This window comes from Grammomys surdaster, unplaced genomic scaffold, assembly GCF_004785775.1.
Source record: "Grammomys surdaster isolate TR1022 unplaced genomic scaffold, NIH_TR_1.0 125284, whole genome shotgun sequence".
Classification (NCBI taxonomy): domain Eukaryota; kingdom Metazoa; phylum Chordata; class Mammalia; order Rodentia; family Muridae; genus Grammomys; species Grammomys surdaster.
Genome location: NW_021620163.1, coordinates 1,182,595 through 1,196,633, shown reverse-complemented (window position 1 = coordinate 1,196,633; position 14,039 = coordinate 1,182,595). Strand labels below are relative to the sequence as shown.

The window sequence follows — 14,039 nt, the reverse complement described above, 5'->3', positions numbered from 1 at the left end:
ATGCCAAGGAGTTTACAGAAGAGAGTCATGGTTGCTAACCTCTGAAGACTGCACCATCCTACTTAAGGAGTTTGCAGAACAACTCATCTATCAGATTTATCAAGCTTTGCATCTATCTGGTCATTGATAACTGAAGAAATTGCTATGAGGGGCAAGGTACAAAATATTTGACTTAGGACACTTGGGTGAACAGGTAAACTCAGACTCTGCCACCTGCCTTGCTGTGAATTCTTCAGGCCAAATCAAGGAGTTGCTCTAGGAACCAGCATCAGTGGTCAACAGCCAGGAGCTAATTGAGAAACAGATTATATAGAAATAAAGACAGGAACATATGGATATCCTTCCTTGCTGTCTATCATCCAGTGTGATATCTTACCTAAATATGACCACCACCGTACATTATTAAAATTCTTAGAAGACTTCCATAGAATCTAGAAGCAACTCTGGCCTGTCATCTGCCAGGTTTATGAGTCTGCTCGTCTCCTTATCCCCTATTGCTTTAAATCAAGTGACAAAGTCTAGATTAAGAGACATAACCACAAGACTCTAGAACATTCAGGAAAGGACCTTACACTGTGATCCTGACCATACCTATGGCTGTTAAGGTGGACCAACCAGATCAGGATGTGAGTACACCACTGTCAGCCAGGAGCCAAACCCAGGAAATTATACCTGGTATTCTAAAAAGCCTAGTCAGTACAAGGTTCAGACAGAACATTCGCAGGTCTCAGGTCCTAGAAACTTAAAGAAGGTCTGGCATTTCCTGGGAGCCAGTTGTGACAGTGGGATAGTCGTGGGCAATAAGGATATGACAGTGGGGTAATCTTGGGCAATGAGGAAACGACAGTGGGATGGTCTTATGATTCAATAGTGGGATAGCCCTAAGCAATGACCCTCGCCCAAACTTCTTGTTTTTCTGTATCTTTATAACCTGCCCCCGAAATTAAAGCTTCAGAGTTTGATCAGAACCTCAGACTTGCTCCCATTCATTGTGTCTCTTGTCCCTTCATTTGTTCATCCCCTTCCCCAGGGTCTCATTGAATCCCCAAGGGCAGGGGCATACCACTCCCATGTTAAGCTTGACAGGAGAGAGATGATTTAAAAGTTGGGGTCCCAGTGGAGGAGACTTCCAGGTGAACCTCCACAAGAATGATACTATGTCACCCCACACCCTGCCGATCTGCTGAAACAAGGACTCCAGTGCTCCTGATCCTGCTTGGTTGCTGCTTATACTTTGATGTACCAGCCACTACCCCCATTACTATCTGGGTATTCCTAGGGGGGTAATGCAACAACCTTTTCATCAAGTTCAAGGTGGCTGTCATAAAACTAGATTGGACAGCCAGTTCTTTCTTTCTCTTTCTTTCTTTCTTTCTTTCTTTCTTTCTTTCTTTCTTTCTTTCTTTCTTTCTTTCTTTCTTTATTTTTGATTTTTCAGACAGGGTTTCTCTGTGTAGCCCTGGCTGTCCTGGAACTCACTCTGTAGACCAGGCTAGCCTCGAACTCAGAAATCCACCTGCCTCTGCCTCCCAAGTGGTGGGATTAAAGGCGTGCGCCACCACCGCCCAGCCAATTGTTGTCTTCTTATGGGAACCTTTTATTCAGAAATAAAAGACAAGTGAAAATAACCTAAATGAGAGAATAATAATAGTAACACAGATTTGGAGTCTAAAGCAGATATATTTTGTTTGCTTTTACATATTCTTTACTTACTAGTTATTGACTGCAATGCTATAGACATAAATTTGGTGATACTAATACACATGAAGATTGCTAAAACAAGAACAATAGCAAAACTTATTTTTATTCTTAAACATGGTCTCAGTACATCAACTTTATTTATTGGAACAATTTATTGGAACTAGAGGAAAATTTGGGGGATGTTAGGTGTGAAGAGTTTGCTCAGCCCCATTTTATCTCATTATCTATGAAGAGAGTTGTTAATGGACCCTCTCTGCAAAGTTCATATAATAGCTAGTTTATTGGTTATTAGTTAACGTGAAGATTAAAGACAGAGATGGCTTTCATTACATGCAATTCTTAGAAGGAAATATTTCAAACGTTGTACCCCAGAGAATCTATTTCAATATACATAAACACAGTCTCAGAGAATTCTATTCATTTTGCATGTGACATAGGATCTCACCCAGGCCACAAGTTAATATTGATTGCCTTCTTAAGAGCTCTCTTCACATCCTTATTTCTCAAACTGTAGATTAGTGGGTTTAACATAGGAATCACAATTGTGTAGAAAACAGAGGCCATTTTGTCTGTGTCCATGGAGTAACTTGAGCTGGGTCGGAAATACATGAAAAGCAGAGTTCCATGAAAAATGGCCACAGCCATGAGGTGGGAGGCACATGTGGAAAATGCTTTGTGTCTGCCCTCAGCAGAGTCCATCCTGCAGATGGTAGCGATGATGTAGCAGTAGGAGAGAAGGACAGTGATAATGCTGGACCCTACCACGCAGCCAATGAATGTGAACATCACCATTTCATTGATGGAGGTATCTGAGCAGGAGAGGGCCAGCAAGGGTGGAATGTCACAGAAAAAGTGGTTGATGACATTTGAATTGCAGAAGGACAGTCGAAATGTAAAGGATGTGTGGATTGCTGAATCCACAAAGCCTACTGCATAGGCAACAGCCACAAGCTGGATGCAGACCTTCTTGGACATTGCAATTGTATAGAGCAGGGGATTGCAGATGGCAACATAACGATCATAGGCCATGACAGCTAGCATGAGACATTCTACATCTGCAAAGGCCCCGAAAAAATACATTTGAACAGCGCATAAATTGTAAGGAATCTTCTTCTCTTTAGACAAGAAATCAGCCAGCATCTTGGGAGAGACTGTGGAGGAGTAGCAGATGTCACAAAAAGAGAGATTGCTCAGGAAATAGTACATAGGTGTGTGAAGCCTGCTGTCCAGTTTAATCAACATGATCATCCCTAGATTAGCAATTACAGTTAGGCTATAAATGAGGAAGAAGAAAGCAAATAGTCCCTGTTGCACATCCTGTCTGCCAGAAAGCCCTAAGAAGACAAAGTTCGTAAATATGGTGAAATTCTCAAAAGTCATTTTTGTGATCTGGAAACCCTGGGATTGCAATAAAGAGAAAAGTTGACAGTTATAGATTTCCTGTGTCCATAGTCACACTCTTGATATTTCTGTTTAACAGAATCAAAACTTGATAAAATCACAAGTGCTTGAAGTAAGCTGAGTCAATGTCAATTAGTAGGAAAATTAGAACATTTACAGTATCTATATAGCTCTCTTTAGAATATGTAGTATATATTCATCTGAATTTATCCTCATGATTTCTAAGCAAGCAGCATGGCACTATGAGAAGTTTAGCACTTCTTTTCACAGGTTAGGACGTGGGTATTCTCAGATACCCTGGCTCTGTTTCTTCTATCAGTTTATGAAGAAAACTGATCTACTTAGGTAAAAAATGTTATTTTTTGTTTATAAAAAATGTTATGTCCTCTGTAATGAATAATCATAATTAATTATGGATACTGAAAGTAACAATCCTTATCCCTTCATTCTCTAAACCTATGGAACATTGCTCAGTGTGACACACATATTTGTAGGTAAAACATACGTGTAATTTACTGAAACCCTTTCAAGTTGATCTCAGTAATAGTTCTGCATCTACGTTAACTTGACGTCTAGGAATTGAGATCCATTCAAATCAAAAGACAGATTTCTAGAAGACAAGTAGACAGAAAGATTTGCATGAGCATAATTCCTGAGCACAGAAACAAGATTCTGTCAGAAACACTCTACTGTAATCATGCTGCTAGCAGAAGTAACACGAAGAATGAAACAGATGATTCAATTGGTGAGTTCTCATCAAGCTGAATTTCATACTCTATACACCTATTTATCATATAAACAGCTGATGAGAAAACCAGTCCCTGTTCGCTGTCTCAGAATTCAGATTTGTGTCTGATCATTGTGCCTTCCTACATCTCCAAAAGTTGTTACACTGCTTTACTTTGTCCTTATTTCCTTTTTACTTTCATGCATTCTTTAATTAACTAACCTGTGTTTTAAAAAGTTAATAGTTTCTAGGAAGTTCTTCCAATTAAAGTCCATGTCTCACTGTTGCATTGTTGCAATATAAATAGACCAAAACTCTACATATATAAATGAAAGTTGAGAGATACCATTTGTTATGTTCATAGTTACATTACCATAGAAAGTTTATATATATAGTAGAAAAATTGTTAATAAAATATATTCATACAAAATCTAAAATTTATCATGTAGATTACAGATTTCTAAAATGTGGATAAATTGTTTTAAGTATCTCAGTATACGGATCAAAAATAATAATTTCATATAATGTATTTATAACATTTAAGATTCATAAAATTCCATGTCTATTTTTAAAATAATAATGAAATTTGCCTACTTCCCAAGTCTATCTTAATACATATGGTCCCCATGTTATTTTGTTAAACATTAAAATCTTTAGTATCTAATGCAAACATTTACCTTGTTTTATATCTCCTTTCATAAATGTTTGTTGTCAAAATTTGTTGTAAATGAATAATAAGCAAACTTGTGATGTATGTATGAAAAACAGCAAACATGTCTATACCTGACACAGGACTAGAGATGTTAGTGGATATATTTCTGTCAGCACTCTCTGAAATTACCGGTATTATATGCCCCTCTTCACGGTCCCTGAGTGCCTAAGACTTGGTCTCTTAGGAATAAGAGAATGTTATAATAACACGGATTAACTTTGTGATTTCACACAATTAGGTGATGAGTGCACTCTTATTATCAATTCTAAAATATTCCTACATAGCTAATTCCCCATATTAGCATTAACAAAGTGACTCCAATTAATTTTGCATTCATTAATTCCTGATTGTAACTCATATATTTTTGTAATGGTATAAAGCAGAGAACTATTACCTATCTGTACACTTGTACATATTTACACTCACTCACCCCCAAACTACAATAAATTCACACACTTTCATAAATGTATTCACATTTTCTTTTGAAGACAGCAAATATTATTTGTTCATTTTCTAAAAATAACTAATTATCATTTTGTTTGAATTTATGGATAGTTTTTTATATTGAAAATTTTTTCTCAAATAAAGTAACCTGATGACAGTTTCCACTCCCCTTCATTCTCTGAACATTTCCTGACCAAGCTTTTCATGTGGATCCAATCCACTTCTGTCTGTCATAATAAAATAAAGAGAGTTATAAGGGATAATAATAAAATAATATAAAATGAAAGTTAACATATCTAATTGATAAAACAAACAGAAGAAAAGAGTATAAGAGAAGGCACAAAAATAAAGAGACACACTCCTTTATATACTACAGAATCTAATAAAAACACTGAATTTTAAATAATAAATGATGTCATAAAGTAAACATTTTTCATACAATTAAATAATTTGATTAGAAGCAAAATGTTTTTTCTCTCTGTTTTTTTTTAAATTAATATATTATGCTCTCCATAGTGTTTGGCTTATATCAAGTTATTATTATCTGAGCATATTCAAGTATCTAAAATTACACATTTAAATGTTAAATCACATATATCTTAATGTGTGTTTATGTGGCATAATGTATCTCAATTACTCCCTTTGTTTTTGTGTGTTTGTGTGGGTGTGTTTCTTAAAGATATGAAATCTGACTTCTATAAAGCCACAATAAATATGATGTGAGACTGTGTGAGATTTTAAATTTGGAAGAAGTAAACCATTGTAACATTTTAAAAACTTTTTTAAATTTCAATTTAAACTTTTATTTCTTTGATTTTTGGATTCAGGGACTTCATTGTTACGTAAGCCAGTTTTGATGCAACTTACTGTGTAAATCAGGCTGAACATAAATTCCTGGAAGTCCTTCTAACTCTGCCTGCCCAGTACCAAATTGTCATTTTCTAGATGATAAACTGAACATCAAATTGCCAAGACTTTGATTGGAATATTCAGAAAAACTCTCTCTCTCTCTCTCTCTCTCTCTCTCTCTCTCTCTCTCTTTTTCTTCTTACTGTACATCACACTCACTGGCCCCAACCCAGTCATACCCTCTCACAATCCTTCCAACTCCCCGATCCCTCCTATTCTGAGAGGGTAGAAACCCTCCTGGGTATCCCTTCACCCTAGCATATCAAGTCTCTGAGAGAGTAGGTGCATCATCTCCAACTGAGGTCAGACAAGGCAGCCTAGCTATAAGAACATATCCCTAGGATAGGCAATAGCTTTTGAGATGAATTTAATACAGTTGCTCAGGATCTATTTGAAGACCAAGCTGCACATCTGCTACATGTGTTTGGGGAAGACTATGTACAACCTGTATGTACTCTTTAGATGGTAATTCAGTCTCTGAGAACCCCAAGGGTCCAGGTTAGTTTTCTCTGTTGGTCTTCATAAAGAGTTCCTAGCTCCTTCAGGGCCTGTAATCCTTCCCCTTACTTTTCCTTCTCCAAGTCTTCAAGCAAAGCCCTCATTTTTCACCTATGGCCTTTCTACCAATCTTACATGCATTTTCCAATTTCCCTCCATCTCCTCATTTATAATCTCTATCTCTGTAGATCATCCCTTTCTGACAACTGCTTTGACACTATCACATTTCTTAATGTCCTAAGTTCCCTGGAATATAATACTTTTCTCTTCAAAGTCCAACATACTTTCCTTGAGGAAAACTCTCTATGTTTTGCCTTATGTCCCAGTCACAAATCTCTCTCCATGGACTGCCTTTCTCAATATCTGATCCATTCCCCATCCCTCCATAAAACTTGAACTCTTCTCCTTCCTAGGCATGATTAACTTTCTTCTCTTCTAGATCCCAGGATTCTGGCACTCTCTTTATGAGGCAGCCTTTGGCTACCCCTCCCCCATGAACCACCTCCCACTATACTGAAATTATTTTCCAGACCCATATATAATCTCCCTTCAGCTTCTGCTCTATGTCTTCCCAAATTCTTTAAATCCCTCTCCTTATATGTGTGTCAGAACAAAGATTTGTCCTTAGGGTTTTGGGACACTTCTTTGTGCCCTTCTTCTTTTGAATTACCACCCTTTCTATGATTATGGACACCACCATCTAATGATAACCATGTCTGCCACTGTGAGCTCTTGCTGCATCTTCTCTGCTCATCATTAAATCTAATAAAATAATCTCAGGAAGTCTACTCATTGTGTATTCCCTGCAACTACTTTCACAACTGCTCACTCATAAAAAACTCCGTTTCCTGCCTACCTCCTCCTTTCTGACTCTGAAAACGGTCTCATTGAAAACGTCTCCATCTCCTTTCAAATCCATCCATCACTCAACTGTTCTATCTGACTCCCATTTCCATGGCTTTACCCAACCCCCTTTATTTAGGCACTGAAACCACATATGTCTTTATGCCTCACCCTGAACATTTACAGGAAGGTATCTTACCTATTTCAGACCTCATGTTCTACAGAGATGACAGTTCTTTCCTTTGAAAGGCTTCAAAGTCATGGATTATGCCTTTGTACCATGTTTCCAATATCAAAGCAGTCTCCTGCCCCCACACTTCACCAGTCAATAGGCAGAACTGACTATCTTCACCAGATTTAACCTTCCCAAGGGTTCCTCACTAAAAGTTTATAGAGACTCCAAATTGTCTCCCATATTCTCTTATCACACTCAGCCATGTGGAAGAAACAGGGATTTATCCAGACAAAAGGAAACACAATAACCAATTCTGCTCACATTTTAACTTTCAAGAGAGTTCAGTCCATTGCAGGGCCACACAGTCCATGACAACAAGAAAAATAATATGGGCAACATGGCCATTTTGTTTGGCTGCCCTTTCCCATTTTCAACCTCTTCCAGTTTCCAATTTAAAGCATCCCTGCTTAAAGATCCCAACAATAACTATCTTCATGGTGGTGAACACCTCTCAAAGCAAGATATTCTCCAATACCTACACCAGCTATTTTATCCTACCTTCCAACATTTTCTCCAAATCCACATCTCTAATCTCTCTGTCTCCCTTTCTCTCTATCTCTGTCTCTCTGCAGATGACAAAACCATTTATTGAAGGAACTAAATTGTTCTTGTGAAATTTGAACAAACCCATCTAATCTCAAGCCCTGTACTTACCGACTCACAAAGCCTGATTTTTTAAAATCAGATGCAACTGGAGGTCAGTTTTATATGTATGCTCACATTCAAAGGCTTCAAAAATCTTCTTGTCTGCATTAGTACCTTTTCTCCATGTGTTGAAACATTCCATACAGTGAACAATAAAACACCTGCAACATATCTTTTTTTAAATTTTTGTTTTTTAATTTATTCTATTTTTTAATTTTATTATTAACTTTTTAAAAAATGTTAATCAAGGCTTTATAAGTTTGGTAATGCTCAAAAACAAGATGTCCATACAATCAGAAGTGTAACCCAATACCCAACCTAGATATACCAACTACCTTTGATTGATGAAGACACGTGAGCATCCACTTCCATGTTCCTCTCTCTCTCTCTCTCTCTCTCTCTCTCTCTCTCACATCTCCTAGCTCCTCCTCTCCCTCTCATCCTCCTCTCCTCACTCCTCCCACCTTAGCTCCTCCTACATATCATCCTTCCTGTTAAAATAAAACTTTTCTCTCAAAATACAATTAGAGCATAACTATACCAATTTGTATCAGTAAGGTACAAGATAGACCTAATACCCAGTCCATCATTTTGTTGACTAATCAGAACCTCTGTCATCTCTCCTAACTAAAAGTCTTAGTTCTGAACCTGGCTTTTTTTTCTTGGCTTTAGAATGAATGTCAGCTGAAAAGCATCCTCTCAAATCTTTTCTATCTAAGTATATAGCCAGGATTGGGTATCAGACTATAAGTCTTCAACCCCATCAGAAATCTGTAATGACTGAATTAACTGAAATTATGGGAAATACAAAGCATAGCTTCCAAAACTTAGCCAATTTATAGAGACTGCTAAACACCTGGACAGTCCGTATACTACAAAATGTTGGAGCATCCAATCTTCACCCTTCTGGCCCAGGATCATCTGACAGACCTAGTGATGCAGAATTACTAAGGGCTGATTACTCTGTCTTGGGAGATATAATCAGTCAATTATTCCACAAGTGTGTCCTTTTCTGAATAATAATTAGTCTGTAGTTGAAAAGAGGCAATTCTTGCCTAGTGGCTGTCTCACCACAACTGGAGTAACTCCAGAGATGCTCAATTTCTTCTTAGAATCCAAGACGAGAAGCTGTCAGGAGCATACAGTTCTCTAGTCAAAATGAACCTTAATACAGAAATATTTGTAACATCAATTCTGTAGACTTCTGACATTTTGAAAACCAACTATCCATGTAAGGCAATCTGGACTGTTGTCTGTTAACTCCACTCAGCTATTTCTAAATAAAATATAGAAAACACTCTAACAATAAACTCAGAGCCATGAATTTGCTATAGGCCCTTAACTCACAGGCTAGCCATTTCGAATTATAGCTGGCCAGTAGCCACGAATCTAATGGGTTCACCTGAAAAGAAGGCTGGGAATGAATGGAGGATGGAGAGTGAGAAAAGATGAAGCCAAGACAAAGTTCTCTGATCTAGGCTCAGTGCTTTAATGTTCAGCTTTCAATTTAAAGGGGAAGACCCCGCCCCGAACCCTTCCTAGTTTCAGCCTGAAGAGTTGGATGGGATAATCCTTTCTTAGTCACAGCCAGAGGGAGATGTCTCAAGGCAATCCCAGGGGCAGTTCTTATTTGATGTTCCTGTAGCAAGCTATAGGTGCAGCCAAGGTGGGTGACTCCACCTAGGTGTCTATTGACATGCAGCTAAGGTGGCTAGTTCCACCTTGGTCCTATTATTTGATCTGTTGTGCTAAACAGGTTCTCTCAGGCCTGCTCAAGGCCAGGGCAAGGGCACATCAAATCAGTTAAAAAAGTTAAAGAAGGACTGGGTCTAAGCCTGGAATTCCTAAATGTGTTATATAGGCACAATACCTACAAGAGTAACAGTATTAATCTCACTTTTGTATCAATAAAAAACTCATACCAATGAAAACCTCAAATTTGAAATCAAAGTAAAATTTGTACCATTTAAGAAATTATAACTTCAGCTTAATAACAATTATACATATTTCTACCAGTAGGTTATGGCTATGCAATGAATCCTAGCTATTCCTCCCTGTTCCAACAAAACCACTACTTTTCTCTAGAAAGACAGCCCAATATTAACCACCTTAGTCCCCAAGCCCAGGGAATAAGAGCATCGACTCTTCATTAACTTCTTCAAGCTGATTATAGGCATTGAGATATTAGAAGAGGGGTAGGGGGAAGAGTAAATTGATAAGCCTCTGATGTCTGTGTCTTCACTGCATCCAACTGAAATTCCAGGACATAAGAGTTTCAAGCAGGTCTGCTCAGCTTGTTTGATGAGTAGATACACCAAGGTTGTGTATTCTGCAATATACAATTCTCAAAAAAATTTTAATATTAAGAAAATTTTTGTTTGAATTTTGGAACCTAGTCTTCTGGTGTCCTGCTTCTGTCATGTCTAATCCTTATAATTCTGGGAGTTTCTATGAGGGTGTGCTCCCACCATCCTCTCATTCCTGCCTCCTTGCTCTGGAATTCCCCAACACTAGGGAATCCACACTTTAAGGCACCAAGTCCCTCTACTTCCACTGATGCTTGACAAGCCCACCCTTAACTACCTATACAGGTGCAGCCATGAATCCTTCCCTTTGTGTTCTCGGGCTGGAGGTTTTAGAATGGCCACTCCAGCTTGTTTCTTAGGACCATTTGCTTGAAAAATTGTTTTCCAGCCTTTTACTCTAAGGTGGTGTCTGTCTTTGTCACTGAGGTGGGTTTTCTGTATGCATTAAAATGCTATGTCCGGTTTACCTGTTCAGTCTGTTAGCCTATGTCTTTTTATTGGAGAATTGAGTCCACTGATGTTGAGATATTAAGGAACAGTGACTGTTGCTTCCTGTTATTTTTGTTATTAGAGATGGAATTATCTTTGTGTGGATATTTTCTTTTGGATTTGTTGGAAGAGGATTACTTTCTTGCTCTTTCTAGAGTACAATTTCCCTCCTTGTATTGGAGCTTTCCCGCTATTATCCTTTGTAATGGCGGGTTTGTGGAAAGATAGTGTGTAAATTTGGTTTCATCATGGAATATCTTGGTTTCTCCATCTATGGTAATTGAGAGTTTTGCTGGGTATGGTAGCCTGGGCTGGCACTTGTGTTTTCTTAGGGTCTGTATTACATCTGGCTAGGATCTTCTCGATTTTATAGTATCTATTGATAAGTCTGGTATAATTCTGATAGGTCTGCCTTTATATATTACTTGGCCTTTTCCCCTTACTGCATCTTTTTTTTTTAAGGCTTATTTTATTTTAATGACTGATCCACGGGAGGCCACAGCCAGGCCACTATGTACAGACTGAGGGAAGCTTATTTCTTGGTCTCTTCCTTCTTGGACAGAGTCTTGATGATCTCCTCCTTCTTGGCCTGCAGGCGCTCCTCCCTGCGCTTCCGTGCTTCCTTGGTCTTAGACCTGCGAGCCTCAGCCTGGTCAGCCAGTAGCTTCTTGCGGGCCTTGTCTGCCTTCAGTTTGTTGATATGTTCCATAAGAATCCGCTTGTTTTTGAATACATTGCCTTTGACCTTCAGGTACAGGCTGTGATACATATGGAGGTCAATCTTCTTAGATTCCCGGTATCTCCTGAGGAGCCGGTGTAGGATTCTCATTCTTCTCATCCAAGTGACCTTCTTGGGCATCTGAGCGTTGGCCGTACCCTTCCTCTTCCCTATGCCCATGTGCCGGCCCTTCCTGCGGGCCAAGGTGTTCTTCTGGCAACAAGCCCAGGAATGGACAGTCACAGGCTTCTGGATGATCAGCCCATCTTTGATCAGCTTCCTGATCTGCTGACGGGAGTTGGCATTGGCAATTTCATTGGTCTCATTGGGGTCCAACCAGACCTTTTTACCACAGTGGAGGACACTAGAGGCAAGCCTCTTCTGTAACCTGAGCATACTCATGGCTGCGGACGCAGCAGCGAAAGGAAAGAGCTCCCCTTACTGCATCTAATATTCTTTGTTTGTTTTTTGTGCATGTGGTGTTTTGATTACTATGTGACAGTGAAGACTCCCACTCAGGGGAGACCCTCACTCAAGTCTCAGGATGTTGCGACCACCCAATAACTCTCGCAAGACACCGAAAACTGGAGCCAATAGCAGAGGTTTAATTGGAATATAAACAGCTAGCTGCTGGTCAATTCATCTGCTCACGCAGGAGCTGAATTGACCCCGACAGATGGTTCGAGAAGGGTTTTTTAAAGGGGAAAACCACAAACCAGGGTGGGGAGGGGGCGAGAGGCTTGCTAAGGAGACATAGCGGAAAATTCCCAAGGAACCCAACCTACGTGAGTCAGGGTCATGTGAAAAACACTCTGTATATCTATTTTTCTCAAAAATGTGGTCCTGCCCTGTCACTGCGGCCTTGCCCTGTCATTGTGGTTACCAGCTTCCTGGTTCCAACTAGCTCACTTGCATTCTTTTCTTCTCTTTTTGTGGTTAGCCAGTTCCCATAACTAGCCTGTCCACATTCTTAGCTTGTTGCACATTCTTAGCTTGCTTCAGAGAGAATTTTCCATGCCCTTTTAAAGAAAAACCTAAGGAAGAATCTATAAATCATTTTATAAAATGATCTTCATAATTTTTCACTCTACAACAGGAGGTATTTCTTTTCAGGTCTAGTCTATTTGGCGTTCTATAGGCTTCTTGTATGTTTATAGGCATCTCATTCTTTATGTTAGGGAAGTTTTCTTCTATAATTTTGTTGAAGATATTTATTGGCCCTTTAAGTTGAAGATCTTCACTCTCATCTATGCCTATTATCCTTAGGTTTGATCTTTTCATTGTGTCCTGGATTTCCTGGATGTTCTGTGTTAAGAATTTTTCAAATTTTGTGTTTTCTTTGACAGTTGTGTCAATATTTTTTATGGTATCTTCTGCATCTGAGATTCTCTCTTTTATCTCTTGTATTCTGTTGGTGATGCTTGTGTCTATGACTCCTGATTTCTTTTCTACATTTTGTATCTCCTGGGTAGTCTCTCTTTGTGATTTTTTTTATTGTTTCTACTTCCATTTTTATGTCCTCGATGGTTTTGTTCAATTCCTTCACCTGTTCAGTTGTGTTCTCTTGTAGTTCTTTAAGGGATTTTTGTGTTTCCTCTTTAAGGGCTTCTACCTGTTGACCTGTGTTCTCTTCAAATTCTCTGAGAGTGTTATTCATGTCCTTCTTAAAGTCCTCTATCATCATCATTAGAAGTGATTTTAAATCTGAATCTTGCTTTCCTGGCAATATGGGGAAATCAGGATGTTCTAGTGTGGGAGAACTAGATTCTAATGATGCCAAGTACCCAGACTTGCTGATGCTTATGTTCTTGTGCTTGCCTTTGCCATCTGGATCTCCTTAGTGCTACCTGCCCTGTCTCTGATTGGATCTTGTCTTTCTCATTATCTTGGTTGTTTCAGAACTGTGTGGGGTGGGTGTTACTACTAGGGTTAGAGCTGGGGCCTAAGATCTGCTCAGTGCTAGGGCACAGACAGGAAGGAACTAGTGCTCTGGGCCAGGAGTGAATTCCTGGGTTCCAGTGGGTCCCAGTTACTCCCTGTTTGGGGTGGGTGTTGCTGTCTTCTTACTTAAGATACTACCCAGGTTAGACCTCCTGGGAGGCCTGCTTCCTCTGAGTTTTGTGAGATTGGGTGCAGAACTGCTGCCCGGGATCTGCTCAGTGTAACATATCTTTTAATAACTAATGTTATCTCCCAATTGAGAATCCTTACCTTTATCTAATCTGATAACAATGCTGAACTCAACTCAAAATTACCTAAGCTCTTACCTGAGTCTTAGAGACTCCATGGTACTTCTCCCACTCTTACTACCCCCAATCTTCTAGAAAAGTAGAGCACACCAATAAACCACCTAATGAAACCTTGACTAAAGTCTGTCTCTGACTACACTTAGATTGAACCAGCCTACTACG

The 14,039-nt window shown here is 39.0% G+C and overlaps 1 protein-coding gene and 1 pseudogene across 1 annotated transcript; both read right to left on the bottom strand.

Moving 5' to 3' along the window:
• Nucleotides 1–2,142: 2,142 nt before the first annotated feature.
• Nucleotides 2,143–3,081, bottom strand: LOC114637380 (olfactory receptor 5W2-like). Its single transcript, XM_028785607.1, has one exon. The coding sequence runs from the start codon at nt 3,079–3,081 to the stop codon at nt 2,143–2,145; it is 939 nt and encodes a 312-aa protein (XP_028641440.1).
• An 8,278-nt stretch (nt 3,082–11,359) lies between these two features.
• Nucleotides 11,360–12,030, bottom strand: LOC114637427 (annotated as a pseudogene).
• Between the last annotated feature and the right edge of the window lie 2,009 nt (nt 12,031–14,039).

Excerpts from the sequence above, each read along its gene's own strand:
- LOC114637380 (XM_028785607.1), bottom strand. The coding sequence starts at position 3,081 with ATGACTTTTGAGAATTTCACCATATTTACGAACTTTGTCTTCTTAGGG.